The 21,791-nt window shown below is 41.1% G+C and overlaps 1 protein-coding gene across 3 annotated transcripts in view; it reads right to left on the bottom strand.

The window, feature by feature from the left end:
- Positions 1-9,289: 9,289 nt before the first annotated feature.
- LOC306988585 (complement factor H-like) overlaps positions 9,290-21,791 on the bottom strand; it is a 77,349-nt gene continuing 64,847 nt past the window's right edge. For 2 of the 3 annotated variants that reach the window (XM_079593671.1, XM_079593672.1), the window contains 5 exons: positions 21,350-21,553; positions 10,914-11,093; positions 10,628-10,733; positions 10,476-10,552; positions 9,290-9,546 (listed from right to left, as the gene is read on the bottom strand). In XM_079593671.1, the coding sequence (XP_079449797.1) occupies positions 9,305-9,546; positions 10,476-10,552; positions 10,628-10,733; positions 10,914-11,093; positions 21,350-21,553 (809 nt within the window). In that variant the 3' untranslated portion in view covers positions 9,290-9,304. The remainder of the gene's footprint in view (positions 9,547-10,475; positions 10,553-10,627; positions 10,734-10,913; positions 11,094-21,349; positions 21,554-21,791) is intronic. The other variant, XM_079593673.1, reaches the window with a different exon arrangement.

The raw sequence follows: 21,791 nt of genomic DNA, 5'->3' as shown, positions 1-21,791 counted from the left end.
GCAGAAGTGTTTCTCTATAATCTTTAACAATTTGTTAAGCTCTTTTTCAAGATTTATGCATTTAAAATATTTTTAAAATTCCACCGATTCCACGACTTTTGCTTTGCTGTGAGGAAACTGTTTCAAAACCTTTCAGAATTCGTTCATTAGAATTCACTATTTAGAATTCACCATATTATATGCAGGGTTCGAATTACAAAGTGGCTTTCGGGGGAGCCCTATTTTCCGATCCTCCCTGACCCTGACTGACTTTAACGCTTTTGGTGCATGTTCGGGCATTTAAAACAATAGGTTCACAGTAAACCTATTGTTTACTTTGAAATAATTTGCACAAACTGTAACATTTCAGTTTTTCTCAATTGCTTAAAAACATTTCTTGAAACTATGCCTCGTATCCTCAGAACAGTAAACACAAATCCATAACTTCTCACCCAATTCCCCAAACATCCTATTTTCAGGTCAAAATGAAGCTCTCCACTCAAAACCATTCACTCTTGCTGAAAAACCAAACTTTGCCCTCAGACTGGACACACAAGCCATCAAAATCACACACACTACAACATAGTCTTACACACTGGTGTAATAAATTCAAAACAACATTTACAAAACTGGTAAGATATGTTGCTTGTGGCTGTACTCGTTGCCCAGCCTCCCTCATAGTCATACATGGACAAGGACATGGTCAACTAAAGTGGCTTGAATTTCATCTGAGACTGCTGGTCTTCTTCCCCTTACGCTTACCCATCCTCCTCCTCCTCCTCCTCCTCTCCCTCCTCCTCCTCTCCCTCCTCGACCTCTTTCTTCATGTCTTTCTGGATCCATTGTTCCAAAACTCAATAAAGTGATTCGGGCCCTTTTATCTATCTATTGAAGGATCTGATTGATGTGTGTTCAATTTTGACTCTTAGTGTTTTCACCTGGGGAAGTGTGTGCAAACTGAGCTGAAGCTGTGCTGACTTGAGTGAACAATACTGAATGCTAGTGCTTTCTAAATGACAACATGGTGTAGGCAATGAGAAATGAAGGGATTTGTGTGTAGAGATTTACTGTGACAGTTCAACAAATCTGTGTGTCAAACCAGGGAATAGTGTTTATAGTTTAGTGAAATGGGTGTGCTTTTTGATAAATGGCATTATGGTTTTGAAATTTTAGTTCAAAAGCCTGGTTATAGTGTTTACAGTAAGCAATCGAGAAAAACTGTAATATCAGTACTTTTGAGCTGATGTTGTTGCAGAAGTAAAGGCTTTATACTATATTTAGGGTTTGAACATTGGCTCTTCATTTCTGTCATGCTGTGTTTAAGCAATTGTAAATAAGACCAGAATTATCCATGATTTTGGTATTGGGTTGTGTGAAAAGAAGATTTGAGCATTTTGAAATGTTAACTGACTGCATATTGTGTGAAAACAACATGAATTGTGTTAATGGTATGTTCACAAACTACAGATGTGTAGAACATGTGACTACAGATTGGGCCACAGGATGTTAGCAATTGTAAAAAAAAAAAAAAACTGTGCGCTATATTTTCTTCTACACATTTAAAATTCTCAATTCATAATATGAATAATATGTTCAATATCAATTATTAAGTTTAAATAAATAATTTAAATAATTAAGTTAAATAATTTAAATAAACTTTATATTCAGTTTAGCTGTCGGTAACTGACATGAAACTCAACAAAAGATGTGTATAATATCAGATTAATTATTATCAGGATGATAAAGATGAGTTTAGATCAGCTGCAGTCAAACCTGATGACCTCAATTATTTAACAATGAAAATACACAAACACAGTAATAGTGTAATATACAATACATTATTGGCTGTCTGTAAAATGTGCCGAAGATTTCAAAGACAGATCACGACACGGTTTTTGCTTTGCTGTGAGGAAACAGTTTCAAAACCTTTCAGAATTCACTAATTAGAATTCATATATGTTAAATAATTTGTACAAACTGTAACATTAATATGAGCACATACCACACAGTGGGTTTGGTGTCCATCCGTCTGGTGTGCATGTGGCCATTCCTGGTATTTGATCATATCCAGATATGCAATAGTAATCTTTCTTTGCTCCCAACTTCATATCTCCACTGAAGTAATGTTCTGGGCTAGACAGACGCGGGTCACGTGGAACTTCACATCTAATTTCTGAAACTAGATTTACATTATTTTTAATAGCATGCAATAAGTTCAGTATAAATGTAGAAGTGTTTCTCTATAATCTTACACTGTTTTAAGCCTTCTTTTCTCTGTCAAGATTTACGCATTTCAATTTATAGTAAAATTCCATCAAATTTAATTGAATAATCCTTACATATTATTCATTTTATAAATTAAGAATTTTAAATGATAAAAAAAAACTAGAGCTCAATAAAACGTTTTGTATATTTATTTTTTTAAATTAATGAATACAAATCATAAACTAAATGGTCCAGATCATTGTTCCTTTAAGATTTATACAAAATGTTTTATTAAGCTCTAGTTTTTAAAATTCTTTTAAAATTCTTAATTCAAAATATGAATAATATATTACGTGATGGAATTTTACTCTTACAGTTTTTTACAATGGCTATGACAGTTTTTTCAATACATTTAACAAGTTTCCTAAACTCTTAACATGGTTAGCACAACATCCGTCTTTGTAGGCTATACAATTAACACATTTCTTGTTGCTTTGACACAAAATGCATACAGTTAACACAAATTTTAAATGCTTGAACTTCTTTTACACACAAGCTCAACCAATACCAAAACAATGTCATTTTACTGCCAAATTTACAAATGCTTTCACACTGTATGTCAGAACAGATAACGTCATGTTCTAAACATAAGTTAGGCTAAAGTCAAAGTGTTCAATACTGTTCATATTGTGAATTGAAACACAAATATATTTCCTGTATTTTTATTCCATTGCTACTGAGAAACAGCTTATTGAAGTTATGCAAATATATAAATTACAGCTGCTATCCAAGGAATTACACTCAGGTGTTGAGTTTCTTTCAATCGCATGACCATATGTTATAAAAGAGGACTCTTTGGGCTGATCTTGTGTGGAAAAGGAACAATATAGAGCAACACGAAGAAAGAAAGAAAGAAAGAAAGAAAGAAAGAAAGAAAGAAAGAAAGAAAGAAAGAAAGAAAGAAAGAAAGAAAGAAAGAAAGAAAGAAAGTAAGGGCCGACCTGACACATAAAATAATGTAGTTTCTGTAATTTCAGCTTATGTTAGTGGTTTTTTGGTCATTGTGTTATGATTGACTAAATGTTCCTGTTGGAAGAGAACATGTGTTAGTGTTTTGAATAATTATTTGATTTTGAAACATGTTTGCAGTGTTTTGTTAGACATAGTGTATTGTGTTAGTATATTATTGTATTTTGAAAATTAGTTTTGGAGTTTAGTTTACAATGTCTGATTTTGAGCATGAAATTAATTGTTTTGCCAATTGTGTGTTTTAGGTGTGTTGGTGCGTTAAGAGTTTAGGAAAATTGTTAAATGCACACAATATGCAGTCAGTGAACACATTTCCACAATGCTTACATTTTCTTAACAGACAAGCTATACCTCCCAACAAAACTATGGATTGTTTTTGTAGTATTTACGAATGTTAACACACAACATCCCACAATAGTAAAAACAATATTCCAAACCTTAGATACAGTATAAAAACCTCTGCTTCTGCAATAATATCAGTTTAAAAACAATATATCTCAGCTGATAATAAACAAACAATTGAATAATTGACACATAGCTGATTTATGTTGGGTAAATTGGGCCAACCACAACTGATTCCAGTCCGGCTTAGACTCAGTGGCAGGTTTTTTTTTCTATTACATTGACACTTATACAGTAAAAGGAGGACTTTGAGGAGTGATGTTTTTGGAAACAGAAAAAGACAAACACTGTAATGTCTGGACGAGGAAGAGTAAGAGCAAGGGGCCCAGAGAGAAGACCAGGCCCAGTGAGAGGAGCAGGGCCAGGGAGAAGAGCAGGCCCAAGGAGAGGGCAAGGTAGAGGTGTAAGATTTGTGTGGTGGTGGCATTCCAAGGGCTGCAAGAACCGTAGTCAGTGATGAAATTCGTGCCAATGTCATTGATCATGTAATCAACGGTATTTCACTAAGAGAGGCTGGTGAAAGAGTGCAGCCCAATTTGAGGCGGTCAACAGTTGCATCCATTATACGCATCTATCAACAAACAAACAGGTAAGTATTGCATTTTACATGGATTTCCACGTATCCTTGCCTTTCTCAATGATCTCCACCAGCGCCTGGTTCCAGAGCAGGATCAGGAGGGTGAAAACATGAGGACCTTTGTATTACCTGGGACAATGTTGCTTTCCATCATTCGCAAGCAATAACAACATGGTTTGAAGCCCACCCAAGACTGGTAAGTCTCTTCCTTCCACCCTATTCACCTTTCCTCAACCCCATGGTGGAGTTATTTTCTGCATGGAGGTGGAAGGTTTATGACCATCAGTCACATGACCAGATGTTACATGGATTCTGGCTTGAAGCCATGGATGCTGGCTGCAGGGACATCACAGTTCATGGTTGCCAAGGGTGGATCCGACATACCAAGCAGTTTTATCAAGTGTATCGCCTTGGATAATATCAGATGTGATGTTGATGAAAACATGTGGCCTAATCCTGAAGATTGCAGATACAGTAATTTTTTGTTTTTTTTAGTTCCCCCTTTTTTATCTGGGCTTTTTGCTGTTGTTTCTTTGTTCAGAATGCTCTTGTGTGTTTCATGGATATTTTGTTCACTGCAAGCAATACTGTAAAACTTTTTCTGTTCTATCATACCGTGTTTCTACTGAACCTCCTGTAGTAAACAGTAAAGGAAAAAAAACTGATTTGCTTTTTACTTGAATGCTTTTGAATGTGAACATTACTGTACATGGACATACAGTTCCCAACCAAGAAATGTTGTGTAAAAACGGTGGATTGCATGTTTTACATGCAAATACCAGTAAAACTGAAACATAAAAGTCTATGCAGTTTTTGTAATGTCAACAATAGCCAGTATATTGAAACCTGGTGTACTTTGATTGACTGCATGTACCTTGTGAAGTGAAATCAAGTGTTATTCTTTGACAGAATAATTTCATTTTGAGTCAGATTTCCAGTGTTTTGGTAAAGTTAGTGTGTGCAGATAAATATATGTTCTATTTTGTAATGAAGAGTTAGTATATATTTAACAAAATGTGTTTTTGAGAAGAAAATTATCCATTTGGCCAATTGTGTTTTGTAGGTGTGAGTCTGTGTTAAGAGTTTAGAAAAAGTATCTGAAGTATGGGAAAGTGCTTGATAGCGATTGAAAAAAACTGTGATTAAAATGTGTTAATTTTGAAAAAATGCTTCTATATATATAAATGATAATCTTACCCGCACAAACAGGCTGATAATCCCACTGCCCATTCTCTCCACATGTAAATGATTTGATGTTTTCTTTTGTAAACACAAACCAGTATTTTTCAGTGCAGGTGATCTCCACACTTTCTCCAGCTCTGAAAATAGTTTTTCCCTTCGGCTTGATCTTTTTTACTCCGAATGTGGTTGACTTAAGCTTACAAGTCACTTCTGTACAAAACATAATCATAGAAATAAGGGTAAGAAGAGATGAAGCATCAAAAATGCTAATTGTTCAATATTTACAAAACAAAATTGTATCCCAAATTAGCCAGATTTAACTGTGATATGTTCATTTAGGCTTAATTGACCGTTCGCAAAAGCCACGCCCCTTAGTTATTGTTACTACGCCCGTCAAACAATTGAGACACATAGCATGAGTATGGGGGGGCTGCAGACCTGGAGCCGGTAGATATAGGACCCAAATAGTTTTACGGCCTGGCAGTTTTACGCCCCTGTTGTTCCTGATGCGTCCAACAGGGGGAGGCTGTACAGCGACACGAATTGAGGTATGTTTTAATCTTTTTTTAAATTAATTAATTAATTTAGTTTGTATTGCAAATGAAAGGATACAGACATTAACAGTGAGAAGAGGGAAAAAACAAAAAAAACAAAAAAAAAACAAGGGGGTATACGGACATTTGAGATTGAATTAGGCTACACAAATCAATACAATATTACATTGTCAATACAAAATTAAAGGTTCTTTACAACAGACTCGAGGATATTATTTGTTTTAGAAACCTTTGAGTTTAAAGGTTTTGCCATTGGATGGTTCTGTCTTTATGCAGATGAAACTTGCCCAGAATTTACCTAAAAGTTCAGGACGATCTGGCTTAAACTTATCTTACCACGTATGTAGGACACTGTTTTGTAGCTGTATGACGACCAATAGAGAATAGTACAGCAGATATTAAATCGAGGATCCATATGATTACACGGTATGTCTAATGGTCTAAATATGGTTAACATCTAAATGTAACTTTATATAAATTCATAACAACATATTTCACTTAGTCTCCATATAAAAACCTACGGTGAATAGGCCTAATTGCAGTAGCCTAGGTCATATCATTACTTGTCATAACACGTAGTTGATCCAACTATGTGTATTTTTAATTTTTCAATTCACAAAAACAAGTCTTCTGTAGGCTGAGTGAAGAGAGTGAACACCGACTGAATATCTGCATCTATTTTTCTATTTTAATCCGTGCAGATCTACACTGTAGCGTTTATATTTAAATGAACAAAAAACACAAAATTGTCAAGTCTATGGACGGGTTATTAATGTGTTAGCGTCGATTTAATGATGTTATTTCGCAGTATATCCCCCTACTGGACGCATCAGGAACAACAGGGGCGTAAAACTGCCAGGGGCGTAAAACTGTTTGGGTCCTATATCTACCGGCTCCAGGTCTGCAGCCTCCCCATATAGCATAGCATGGCTGGGTTGAGCTCCATACATTAAGTGATTGGTTTTGGAGTAATGCAGCAGACATATCCTCCAGGGCACGACAGAAAGTATATACAGAATAGCGCACGGGAGCACTGTAACTTATGACATTGTTCTAGCCGACCTGTTTTGCAGTCCATTTACATTTACCATTTACCTGTTTTATTGACTTCTTCCAGCTTTTGAAAAACACTGATTGATCCGAGGCATACGTTTCGGTAAGTTCGGATTTATTTACTAATAGTAAAGAAAAGTTAGAGTTGTTCGGGTCACGTGCCGCTTGAACTGAGGCGCTACAGAGATCTGTCACGTCACATTTACAAGTGCCAAAATGGTATTATTGTTTGAATTGCGTAATAAAATTGACAGAATCTGAGAGCTGATCATTTATTTAATATCAAAGTAACCTGCTCTGTCTTGTCTGTCGTTGTCAGTGTCCTCTTTGCTCCGCGATTTTTTTCTGCATGAGAAAATGGATGTGTGGCGTGAGAGCGTGTGAAAAGGGCCAATTCACCTTTGGCTAAGCCCCGCCCCCCTTAGTTACTGTTGCTACCTCCGACAACTTCATCTGGGCTCTGGTTTGGTATCAACATGGCTTATGCTGTGACAGCTCTTCCTGCTGAAATTTTATCAAACTTTTATAAAGCAGCAAATAAAGTATCCGATAGAAGTAGGCAAAAGTGTCTGCAGTGTGCGTTTGAAGGCTTTATTCAAGACAAACGGTGAAACGCAAGCAACAACAAGGCATCCAAATAGAGGCAAAAGCATAACGGTCACAGTCAAACAATGAACCACAGCATATCCTAATCGAGACGGAGGCTGGGACTAACAATATCAGGAGAAACACTGTTCATGCAAAGCTGGGTAGGTCTCTATTCACTTCTATAATCGTTATTATTTACAAAGCAATCTACATTCTAGGGCGTGGCTTAGCCAAAGGCGAATTGTGTGAGTCTCACGCTCAATGCGTGAGAGTTGGCAGCCCTGACTCTGTGCATGCTCTTTGAGACAGTGACCGTAGACCTGCATGATATGACTGTCAGACAAGAACGGTTTGACCTAAAAATATCAAAATTGAAACTACTGCGGAAAAAAGACACCTACATCTTGGATGCCCTTGAGGTAAGCTAAAACATACCAAAATGTAATTTCAAAGTGAACTATTCCTATAAGAACTGTTCACTGAAAGATCTTTTGGGGAACCAAAATTGTTTCTTCCATGAAAACTCACTTTTCACCCTTATTTTTTAAGTGTATTTGACTTTTTCAGTACCTTCACAGGCTGGTAATTGATTGTCCCATCCACCATCCCGACATGTTCTGGTGTCAAATCGACTCATCATCTGGTAGCTTGACAAATATATCTATAAGATGTTTATTATTTTTTTTTATTTTATTTTTTTATTTTGTTTTATAGATCTGTCTAAATATAAACGTACATACTCACCCATCTCTGCAGATATACTTGATGGTTGTTCCAAAAACAAAGTTGCTACCACTCACAATAGTGTATTTACCATTTGGAATATCTTCAGGCAGCTCACAGCGTTTGACTGATTGTGAATCAGAAACAAAAGATACAATTCAGAGTTCTGAGAAAGCAGCTTTCGAAGTCCAACAAAATTACATGATAATAAGTTACTCTGATTATTTTGAATGCATACAACTAGACAAAGTATTTTTAGAGCAGTCCACTGATTTTTAAACTTTGTTTGTGTGTCTTGTATACCTACGTGAACATTTTGCACCACGCAATTTAGTCCATTTATCATTACTACATATGTAGGTGATTTTTAGTGGAGATGCATAGCCATGTTTGCAATCGTAGTCAAGTTGATCACCATTAGAGTAGTTGTCTTTCCTTGAGCTTTGAGAAACTTCTGCATTCTCCACCTCTGGGATCTCAAAGCAACCTGCCAGACAATTAAGATGACATCATTGCTATCATTTCTGTATGTTATTCATTTAAAAGAGAAATGCCTTACCATTCGGTGTCGATGCATCAACACTAAAGCATATCCAAAACACATAACATAGCAACAAAAAAACTCACCAAACAAGGTCTTTAACTTAGTTAATATTGGCCAGTTCTGGGCAGGACTTTTGTGTGCTGAATAATGTTTATTTGGGATCACATAGCGGTATTTATATGTGAAAAAGATGTCGTGTCTGTTTTGCCTAAATAACAACAATAACAATGAAACGTATCTAGAAAAAAGGTTGCACCACAACAATTATTTGCAATCGTACAAATGCTGCCAAATAAAAGTTGAGGTCGCACAGATTTAATTTCGGGGGCATATGCGACCAAAATGGTTGCCAGTTTGAGCCTTGTCCATTTACATATACTACAGACATACAGTAGTAACAATACAAAACGGGATGAAAATCGGCGACCTTGCACTTTAATATGAGCAATATGAGGCTTACAGACACTGTTAAAAAAAAACTAGACTAGTAAACCTGTGAACCTTACCTCCTACACATTTAGGAAATGGGACGTCCCATTCTCCAGTTGACAAGCAGGTGATTTTTCTCTGTCCTTGTAATTCCAATCCCTTCCCAACACATGAAAGAGTTATTGTGCGTCCAGGTCTGACTAAAACCTTAGGCCCCAGGTGTCCGTCCTCAGTGACGTCTGATCTCATGTTTATTGTCAGGTTTGCGACACACATTACCTCTAAAGAACAGAAAGATTTGATAAATCAAGCATCCTCCATGTGAACAACAGATCTATCATTGGTCTATCTTTGTCCAATCCAAGGCTTTTACATTCTGTGGCCTTATCTACACACTTGGGAAAAGGGCTGCTCCATTCTCCATTTGTTTAACAGGTGATTTATCTCTGTCCTTTTAATATCAGCCCTTGTCCATTGCATGAAAATATTTTACGTTTTTCCATGTTCGACGGGATCTTTAATATCAGGAAATTGCTCAGTTTTTAAGTCTTCCACTGTTGTGTTTAAAGGACACGTTGCCTCTAGAGAAAGCAGACATTTTATCACATGTTTATCCACAAAGAATAATTGATAATTGATGTGGCCCAGTGTTTTGGATTCACTATACTACTGATTTTCACTGTGTACTACTGAGTAGTGGTTTAGCATAACAACTAAATTTTTGTTACACAGTTTTGAGTTAAAGATGGAGTATATGTCTATCCTTAACAACCTTCTGAAAAATCCAAAATGGTGTCTTTTCTGACTAAGGTCTGTTATTTCGTTTTGAAATGCCATATTTGCATTTTAAATGTTGCTTGCAAAAGCATTAATATATATGAATATATGGATACTTTTAAATGACCGTTAATAGGAAAAAATTCTCTATGGCTCTGAAAACACCTTGGTTACGACTGTAATATTTGTTCCCTGAAGAGGGAACGAGAAGCTGCAATGATTGATGCTGTTGGAACACTCTGCATGATTGCGTCGTAAAGCCATGTGAAATCTTCACACGGCTTTCTTCAGCCGTATGATCTTCACAATAAGAAAAAAAGGGTTCTTTATAAGAACTGTTAACTGAAAAGTATTTTGGGGAACCAAAAATGGTTCTTCCATGAAAACCCACTTTTGACCCTTAATTTTTAAGTGTATTTGACTTTTTCAGTACCTTCACAGGCTGGTAATTGATTGTCCCATCCACCATCCTGACATGTTCTGGTGTCAGATCGACTCATCATCTGGTAGCTTGACAAACATATCTATAAGATGTTTTTTTTGTTTTTTTAACTGATCTGTCTAGATACAAACTTACATACTCACCCATCTCTGCAAATATACTTGATGGTTGTTCTAAAAACAAAGTTGCTACCATTCACAATAGTGTATTGACCATTTGGAATATCTTCAGGCAGCTCACAGCGTTTGACTGATTGTGAATCAGAAACAAAAGATACAAGTCAGAGTTCTGAGAAATCAGCTTTCGAAGTCCAACAAAGTTACATGATAATTAGTTACTCTGATTATTTTGAATGCATACAACTAGACAAAGTATTTTTAGAGCAGTCCACTGATTTCTAAATTGTGTGTGTGTGTCTTGTATACCTACGTGAACATTTTTCACCACGCAATTTAGTCCATTTATCATTACTACATATGTAGGTGATTTTTTGTGGAGATGCATAGCCATGTTTGCAATTGTAGTCAAGTTGATCACCATCAGAGTAGTTGTCTTTCCTTGAGCTTTGAGAAACTTCTGCATTCTCCACCTCTGGGATCTCAAAGCAACCTGTCAGACAATTAAGATTACATCATTGCTATCATTTCTGTTTGTTATTCATTTAAAAGAGAAATGCCTTACCATTTGGTGTCGATGCATCAACACTAAAGCATATCCAAACACATAACATAGCAAAAAATATATATATAATTTTCCCCAATCTGTTAGTTTGTTCACTCTAGGAGATGAAGAAACTCACCAAACAAGGTCTTTAACTTAGTTAATATTGGCCAGTTCTGGGCAGGACTTTTGTGTGCTGAATGATGTTTATTTGGGATCACATAGTGTTGAAGTTTGTGATGTGTGCCCTCATACTGCTCATGTCACGTGTATGTGACCTGCTATCCATAAATGGATATATGTAAATAAATTTGGTTCCGGTCTAACAGAATGCCGAGTGATGTCTGTGTGTTTTTTCCTCCGTATATTTTAGTAAAATAACCGGTTATAATTCACGAAAATGGCTGCGCCAACAGGTTATGGGCCCAGGAAAGAATTAGGTAACCGATGGAATAGATTGTATTTCGACGGGGATGAAAAGAACTACGAAATTTGGGAGACGAAATTTCTAGGCCACCTGCGTTTGCTGGGCCTAAAGGACGCGATTTTATCAGAGCCTCCCGCGCGTGGTGATGAGGAAGAGGATGATGAAAGGGACAAAAATGACGAAGCATATGCTGAGCTCATTCAATACCTGGATGACAAAAGTTTGTCTCTCGTAATGAGAGATGCAGCAGACGACGGTAGGAAAGCTCTGAAGATTTTGAGAGGTTATTATGCTGGTAAAGGAAAACCGCGAATAATCAGCCTGTACACAGAGTTAACGTCGCTGCAGAAAATGGCAAATGAGAGCGTCACGGATTACATTATTCGAGCAGAAACCGCAATCACAGCGCTGAGAAATGCCGAAGAGAGTCTCAGTGATGGACTGTTAATTGCGATGATTTTGAAAGGTTTGCCAGACTCGTTTAAACCGTTCGCCATCCATATCACACAAAGTGATGAAAACCTGACGTTTGCAGAGTTCAAAACCAAGTTGAGAAGTTTTGAAAGTACGGAAAAGTTTCACACCAGCGCGAGTGATGATAACGTGATGAGAGCGAGTGCAGCCCCGGAACGGAGGGGGAGAGAAAGACTAACGTCAGCAGACTCGGATTTTACGTGCTATAACTGCGGTCAAAAGGGGCATAAAGCCCGTGCTTGCCCGGCCCAAAATCACAAAAGACTGTGGTGTAATTACTGTAAAAGCTCGACGCACAAAGATGAAAATTGCAGACGCAAAAAGAGAGACAATGTTAAACAAGCAGCTGATAAAGAGGACAACGACGAACACACATTTGTCTTTAGAGCGAGTGACTGCCAATACCACAGTGTGCAACGAAAGGGGCTAATGGTTGACACTGGTGCGACATCGCACATTATTACGGACATTGAAAAATTTAAAAAGTTTGATGACAAATTCCAGCCGGAGAAACACTACATTGAGTTGGCTGACGGGACCAGAGCGAGCGGAGTGGCGCTAAAAAGAGGCGACGCGGAGGTGTGTCTGATTGACAACGAGGGAAAACAGGTGAAGACGATGCTGAGGAGCGCGTTGTACATCCCATCGTACCCGCAGGACATCTTTTCTGTTAAAGCCGCAACAACGAATGGAGCTTCGATCAACTTCCAACAGGGACGTGATGAACTCATCCACAAAAGCGGTACTAAATTTCACATTCAAGAATACAACAGACTGTACTATCTGAACACTGTCAGCGAGGACATTGATAATTGTAACGGATGTTATGACATTCAAACCTGGCATGAGATCCTCGGACACTGCAATTATGATGATGTTTCCAGATTGCAGGATGTAGTTGAAGGAATGAAAATCAAAGGAAAGATTGATAAATCTAACCTAAACTGTGAAGTTTGCACACAAGGTAAATTTGTTCAATCTAGAAACAGGGAACCTGACACACGAGCTAAGGCTGCACTGGAACTTGTGCACACAGATCTAGCTGGTCCTATTGACCCAGTAGCTAAAGACGGTTTCAAGTATGCACTAGCATTTACTGATGACTACTCGGGTTCAGTGTTTGTGTATTTTCTAAAAGCTAAGAGTGACACTGTGAAAGCTACTGAAAAGTTCCTCGCTGATACAGCCCCTTATGGGACTATAAAGTGTGTTAGGTCAGACAACGGCACAGAATTTACGGCAAAAGAGTTTCAGTCTCTATTAAGCAAGAACTGTATTCGACATGAGACCTCAGCACCTTATTCACCCCATCAAAATGGGACTGCTGAGAGAAATTGGAGAACGCTATTTGAAATGGCAAGATGCATGCTCTTAGAGAGCAATCTACCTAAGATGCTGTGGACGTATGCTGTAATGACTGCTGCAGTAATTCGCAACAGGTGCTACAATGGCAGAATACGGCAAACCCCATACTGTGCACTGACAGGGAGGAAACCTGATCTTTCTAAAATGAGAGTTTTTGGTTCCGTATGTTACGCATACAAGCAGGACAAAAAGAAATTAGATGCACGGTGTGAAAAGGGAATCTTTGTAGGGTATGACAAAAACAGCCCTGCATACCTGGTATATTACCCAGACACAGGAAAAGTTCTCAAGCACAGGCTTGTGAGATTTGTAACGAAACGTGTTACTGAACACCAGACACAGACTGACATTTCAATGTCAGATGATAATTTTCATGGGGAAAGATATGTATCCTCCCAGTCAAAAGAAAATGTGACCGATCAGACCCCAGAAGAGACTCATAAACCTCAGAATGAGACTAGAGATCAGGGTGGTTCTCAGACAGAAGTAGATGATCACAGTACGCGTTACCCTAAGAGAAACAGGAGAGCTCCTCAATATTTGTCAGATTATGTTTCTGATGTTGAATGTGATGATCATATTCTGACCAATGTGGACTTCTGTTACAGAGTACGAGACGTACCACAAACATTCAAGGATGCTATGAGTTCAAGTGAGTCACAGATGTGGGATAGGGCCATGAAAGAGGAAATGGATTCCCTTAAGGAAAATGAAACATTTACTCTAACTACGCTACCTGAAGGTAAACATGCAGTGGGGGGTAGATGGGTCTACGCTGTCAAAAACAATGCAGATGAGACTGAGGCGTACAAGGCCAGATATGTAGCAAAAGGCTATAGTCAAGTAATGGGGGTAGATTACAAAGAGACCTTCTCACCAACAGCAAATATCACTTCAGTTCGTGCCTTAATGCAAATGGCAGCAAAATATGATCTTGATCTCCACCAGATGGATGTAAAAACTGCATATCTGCATGCTCCAATTGACTGTGAGATTTACATGGAGCAGCCAGAAGGTTTTGAAGTGAAGTCAGACATAGGTGATAAACTGGTCTGTAAGTTGAACAAGTCACTGTATGGTTTAAAGCAGTCAGGTAGAAACTGGAACAAAATGTTACACGACTACCTCAGTGAAAATGATTTTGTCCAGAATTCAGCTGATCACTGTGTGTACAGTAAACAAACCAAAAAGGAGAAAGTGATTGTAGTTATCTGGGTTGATGATCTGATAATTGCCGCCAGTAACAATGATTTACTGATTTCTGTGAAAAAGATGCTGACAGAAAAATTCAAAATGAAAGATCTGGGAAAACTCAAATATTTCCTAGGGATTGATTTTCATCAGGATAAAGGATTTGTGAAAATGAATCAGAAAAGGTACATTTTAAAGGTACTAGAGAGATTCAATATGTCAGACTGTAAACCCAGATCAACACCATGTGAGCAAAAGCTTGACTACAACAGTGATGACGATCCTGTTGATCCTAAAAGGTATCGTGAGGCAGTGGGTAGTTTGATCTATCTGATGACATGTACTAGACCTGATCTAAGTTGGATTGTCAGTAAACTCTCTCAATATCTGTCTGATCCAAATGAACAACACTGGGCTACAGTGAAACATGTGATGAGGTACTTAAAGGGTACAATTGATCATGAGCTATGTTACAAGAAAAGTGAGGAAAATCTTAGACTTGTGGCATTCAGTGATGCTGATTGGGCATCAGATCTAAATGACAGGCGGAGTACGACAGGATATTGTTTTAGTCTTACTCAAAACGGTCCTCTGATTTCCTGGAAGTCAAAGAAACAGCCCACAGTTGCTTTGTCTACATGTGAAGCTGAGTACATGGCACTGGCCGCAACAACACAGGAAAGCATGTATCTTGTACAGTTGTTGAACAGCATGGATAATGATTGTTTGTTTGAGCCAGTACATATCTTTGAAGATAACCAGGGTGCCATTGCTCTGTCGAAGAACCCAGTGTGTCGACAAAGATGTAAGCATGTAGATATAAAGTATCATTTCATTCGATCAGCACTCAGTGATGGAAAAGTAACAATTGAGTATTGCCCCACGGAAGAAATGGTAGCTGATGCTATGACTAAACCAGTAACAAAGTTTAAACTTGAAAAGTTCAAGAGTTTTATGTTTGGCATGTAAATGCAGCAAAAGAGAAAAACAAGACTGTTCATGTGTTTTGTTGTTATAATGGAAAACGTCTCGGGTTACGACTGTAACCCTTGTTCCCTGAGGAGGGAACGAGACACTGCGTCGTTGAAAACGACTCTTTGGGGGACGCTCCCTAAGCGTACGCCTCTGAAGTTGAATGAAACTAATCCAATCCTGATTGGTGTTGCGTCGTGACGTAACATGTGACGGCATAACCGGATGCATAAAAGTGTCGCCGGCGCACACACACATTAGCCTCGCGATGAAGCAAGCCGCTCCCAGGCGTTAAGGGGCGTGGCAAGACGACGCAGTGTCTCGTTCCCTCCTCAGGGAACAAGGGTTACAGTCGTAACCCGAGACGTTCCCTTTCGTAGGGAACTCGCACTGCGTCGTTGAAAACGACTCTTTGGGGAACGAATACCCACTAGGCCACGCACTGAAAAAGCCTGTCCTAGAGTGAAGTTGATCTCAGGCACTTAAGCTAGGACGAGAGCACTCGTGCGCCAGACGCACTAAGGAGGTGAAGACAATAAAACCTGATGAAAGTGTGCAGGGTAGCCCAACCGGCTGCCTCACAGATCTCCTGGAGGGGCACTCCCAAACGGAGGGCCCTAGAGGACGCCATGCCTCTGTTAAAATGAGCCCTTACGGCCAAAGGTGAAGGCAAATTGCGCACCTTGTAGGCCTACTTATGGTTTGTTTGGATGCCGGGAGCCCCTTATTAGGTGACCCAAAACACACTAACAGTAGGTCCGACCTCCTCGAAGAAGAGGACCCCTCAAGGTAAATACTCGGAACCCTGACTGGCAGAGCAAAGGAACCTCTCTTCTTCTGCCGACACATGAGGTGGAGGATGAAATGCTCGCAGGACCATGGACCTAGCCATGTTAGAATGCACTTAAGGCACATAGCCGGGTCTCGGGTGCAGGATGGCCTTAACTCTGCCGGGGGCAAAACCCCAAGCAAGCTGGCGTTAGTGCCAGGGCTTGGAGATCTCCCACTCTCTTAATAATTTTAAGAAACAGCTAAGAGAAAGGCTATCTTGAACGTGAGGTCCTAGGCGAAGCCGACTGGAGGGATTCGAAGGGAGCCAGGGATAGCCCTTCGAGAACCACCACCAGGTCCCAGGAAGGACCTGACCTCCATGTACCATGGAGAAATAGTATGACCCGTTGGTGCCTCCCCAAAGGCCCATCACTCAGTGGTGCATGGACCGCCGAACTGGCAGCCACGTACACCTTAAGTGTGGACGGGGAGAGATCCGCAGAGAAACGATCTTGAAGAAACTCCAGAACTGAAGCCACTGGGCAGTTAACTGGATCTAACTCATGTTCTCTACTCCAAGTGGAAAAACCTACCACTTGAGGCCATATAATCTCATAGTAGACGGAGCCCTAGAGCAAAGTATGGTTTTGACCATCCCAGCTGATAGACCGGCATCTAGGTACTGGACCCCCTCAGGGGCCAGACCCACAATTTCTACAGCTCCGGGCGAGGGTGGAATATTGTGCCCTCCGCCTGAGACAACAGATCCCTCCTCAGAGGAATCTGCCACGGCGGAGCTATCAGAAGTGAAAATATGTCTGAAAACCATACTTGGGCCGGCCACAACGGGGCTATCAGAAGAAGACTGATGCCCTCCTGACGGACCCTCTCCAGGACTCCCGGGAGCAGAGCGATCGGGGGAAAAGCATACAGGCGAAGCCTCAGCCAAGCCTGTACCATGGCATCCAACCCCAGTGGGGCTGGATGAGTGAGGGAGAACCAAAGTGGACAGTGGGACGTCTCTCGAGACGCAAACAGATCCACTTCCATTGGTCCAACCTCTGCCATATCAACTTCACCACCTCTGGGTGAAGTCTCCATTCCCCGGGCCTCAGCCCCTGCCTCGACAGGATGTCTACTCCCTGATTCTGAACCTTCGGAACATATATTGCTCTAATAGATAATAATTTCCCCTGGGACCATAGATTAATCTGATGCGCCAGTCTGGATAGAGGGCGCGATCTGAGTCCCCCTTGTCGGTTCAGATAAATTGATGTCTGGGAGGAAGCTCCTCGGAGCCCTGAACACAGCCAACATCTCTAGGCAAAATATATGCCAAACATGTTGATGGTTCTGCCACAGACCCCTGGCAAAGCGGCCATCCATGACCGCGCCCACGCCAGTGAAGGAGGCGCCTGTCGAAACGGTTTTCCGGCGACATGACGCTGCTAACACTGGCCCTTGGGACAGGAACCAAGGTTTCTTCCATATTAATTAGGGAAACGAAGGCATCGGCGCGTAACCCTGATTGTTCGGAACGGATTCCCCCTTGGGGAAATCCCCTTGGCTATCAGCCACCACTGAAGGAGCCTCATGTGTAGAAGGTCCAAAAGGTATTATGTTGGACACAGCTGCCATGAGGCCCAGCAGTCTTAGAAATTGCTTTACAGTGATGGCCTGGCCTAGCTTTATCCCGGATGCCATGGCCCAGATGGACTCGATACACGCGGAAGACATATGTGCCCACATTGTATCTGAGTTCCATACCACGCCCAGAAACTTAGTTTTCTGAGCTGGTACCAACACGCTTTTCTTCGTGTTGAGTCTCACCCCCAAGCTCGGAATACGGCCAAGGACGACATCTCGATGCCGAACTGCCATTGCTCGAGACTGAGCCAGAATGGGCCAGTCGTCGATTCAATTAAGTGTGAGGATGTCCTGAAGCCTCAGTAGGACCAGAGCTGCATCCATACACTTGGAGCTTTTGTGAGGGGAGAGTGCTAGGCCAAACGGAAGAACCCGAATTTGGTACGCTTCGCCCCCGAAAGCGAACCTCAGGAACCTCCTGTATATTGGAAGGATGGAGCACGGAAGTATGCGTCTTTTAGACCTATCGTGATAAACCAGTCCTCGGACCTGATTTGATTCACGATGAGCATCTTGAACCTGAAGCTCCTCAGAGAACGATTTAAGTGACTCAGATCTAAAATCGGCAGGAACCCTCCATCCTTCTTTGGAACTATAAAGTACCGGCTGAGAAATCCGGACTCCCTGTCTGGAGGAGGAACCCATCATATGGCCTCTCTGACCAGTAAAGAGTATACTTTTTGTTCCATCACCCAATCCTGCTTATACGCAGGACCCATGCAGATATGTTGGGTAAGCGTTTGACACGCTTCAACAAAATCTATTACGGGAACCAGCCCCTTTAGGCTGGTTTCGGGTATTCTTTGAGCATTGTTCTCGACCCCCTGAAGCAGATGACCGGCAGGGATTAGTCGAGACCGATTTTGTAACCATAGTCAATGCCCTTTTTCAAGCTTTTTGGAGCGAACACAACAGTATGCGTTCGCTGGAAACTGATGTGGCCCGAAGCGTCTTGGACGGCGGGCAACCACATAGTTTTCCTGAGGGCTCCGCTGTGAGAACAACCTCAATTGCTCTACAACGGGGGGGAGGGAAAGGGTCTAATTTTTATTTCAGGTAGAACCTCTTTCCTGAAGCCCTCTTGCCTGAAGGACGGCCCTCAGGTCATCCTTCTGATCAAAAGAGCGAGATAAATTTCTCTGTTGCCAAACTCCAGAGGGAGGGGCTCTAGAGGAAGGAGTGGGGTTTATCCCATGACTTAGATAATTATACAAGTCAGGAAAAATAAATAAATAAATAAAAATGGTAAGCTCCGGCGCTGATGTTGTGATTGTTGCTGCAGGAAGTGTTCACTTATTTCCTTTCTTAGTTATTTATTAAGCGCTTCCTGTCTAACATGTGGCCAGTTAATTTTCATCTGGCCACAGCACGCATCACAACACGCTATTAAGCCTCGATGTTGAAGATTTTTTATTTTAACATCGGGTGCTTTTCATGGGCAGAAGAAGCCGCATCGCGGGCTTAGAACCATTTGAATGAGAAAGTGCCGCAGCAGTCTCACTCTCATCAGCAAAATTCATATTTTATTATTTATTTTATTTACGAACCCCACGATCTGAGTCGCGGACCTGAACAACGGAGAACGTGAGCTGGCGAGTCTAATTCACGTTCATCCGCCTCGATGCTGAACACACCCACTCCCTCAGAAGCAGATAGTTCAAACATCAGGTTCTCATCACGGGCAGAAGAAGCCGCAGCGCGGGCTTCTGCACCATGAACGGGAGCCCTAGAACCTTTAAATAGGGAATGAGAAAGTGCCGCAGCAGTCTCACTCTCATCTGCAAGATCCTATCGCGAACCCCGCGATCTGATTCGCCGCGCGCGAGCTGTGTGAATTTAACTCACGCTCACCCGCCTTAATGCTGAACACATCCACTCCCTCAGAAGTGTATAGTTCAAACATCATGTTCTCATCACGGGCAGAAGAAGCCGCAGCGCGGGCTTCTGCACCATGAAAGGGAGCCACAGAACCTTCAAATAGGGAACGAGAATGTGCCGCAGCAGTCTCATTCTCATTTGCAAGATCCCCGTGAACCCCGCGATCTGAGTCGACGCGCCGCCTCAACGGACGCGGGACCCGAACCGCGGGGAACGCGAGCTGGTGAATTTAACTCACGCTCCTCCGGCCGCCTCGATGCTGAACACATCCACTCCCTCGGAAGCAGATAGTTCAAACATCGAGGTCTCGTCACGGGCAGAAGAAGCCGCAGCGCGGGCTTCTGCACCATGAACGAGAGCCTCAGAACCTTCAGATGAAGAATGAGAAAGTGCCGCAGCAGTCTCATCCTCATCTGCAAGATCCCTTTGCGAACCCCGCGATCTGAGTCACCGCGCCGCCTCAACGGACGCGGGACCTGAACCACGGGGAACGCGAGCGCAGTACTGATAGGGAGTGTTTCACAGAGATCACAGACAGCCCCCTCGAGAGCTGCCCGTGCGTGTGTTACACTCCAAAACAATTCACACACAACTGATGCGTGTCCCCACTCGTAATATATTTTGGGCAGGGGTGCACACATCTAATGAATTGCTCACTCGCCATAATACAGTGACTGGATCAGACAGACAACACCAAATAAGACAGACAAAAACAGAGAGCGCTTGCTGAAGAGCGAAAGCTAATGTGTGTGTGCGCCGGCGACACTTTTATGCATCCGGTTATGCCGTCACATGTTACGTCACGACGCAACACCAATCAGGATTGGATTAGTTTCATTCAACTTCAGAGGCGTACGCTTAGGGAGCGTCCCCCAAAGAGTCGTTTTCAACGACGCAGTGCGAGTTCCCTACGAAAGGGAACTGCACAGTATGAGAACAAGTGGGGGTGTTGAAGTTTGTGATGTGTGCCCTCATACTGCTCATGTCACGTGTATGTGACCTGCTATCCATAAATGGATATATGTAAATAAATTTGGTTCCGGTCTAACAGAATGCCGAGTGATGTCTGTGTGTTTTTTCCTCCGTATATTTTAGTAAAATAACCGGTTATAATTCACGAAAATGGCTGCGCCAACACATAGGGGTATTTATATGTGAAAAAGATGTCGTGTCTGTTTTGCCTAAATAACAACAACAATAATGAAACATATCTAGAAAAAAGGTCGCACCACAACAATTATTTGAACTCGAACAAATGCTGCCAAATAAATGTTGAGGTCGCACAGATTTAATTTCCGGGACAAATGCGACCAAAATGGTTGCAAGTTTGAGCCTTTTCATTTACATATACTACAGACATACAGTAGTAACAATACGAAACGAGATGAAAATCGGCGACCTTGCACTTTAATATGAGCAATATGAGGCTTACAGACACTGCTAAAAAAATCCCCTAGACTAGTAAACCTGTGAACCTTACCTCCTACACATTTAGGAAATGGGACTTTCCATTTTCCATTTGACAAGCAGGTGATTTTTCTCTGTCCTTGCAATTTTTTTCCCTTCCCAACACATGAAAGAGTTATTGTGCGTCCAGGTCTGACTGAAACCTTAGGCCCCGGGTGTCCGTCCTCAGTGACATCTGATCTCATGTTTATTGTCAGGTTTGCGACACACATTACCTCTAAAGAACAGAAAGATCTGATAAATCAAGCATCCTTCATGTGAACAACAGATCTATCATTGGTCTATCTTTGTCCAATCCAAGGCTTTTACATTCTGTGGCCTTATCTACACACTTGGGAAAAGGGCTGCTCCATTCTCCATTTGTTTAACTGGTGATTTCTCTCTGTCCTTTTAATATCAGCCCTTGTCCATTGCATGAAAATATTTTAAGTTTTTCCATGTTCGACGGGATCTTT

The sequence above is a fragment of the Phoxinus phoxinus genome, assembly GCF_949152265.1.
Source record: "Phoxinus phoxinus genome assembly, chromosome: 20".
In the NCBI taxonomy this organism is placed as follows: domain Eukaryota; kingdom Metazoa; phylum Chordata; class Actinopteri; order Cypriniformes; family Leuciscidae; genus Phoxinus; species Phoxinus phoxinus.
Note: the sequence above shows the minus strand (reverse complement) of the source record. Positions and strands in the feature narration are given on the sequence as shown.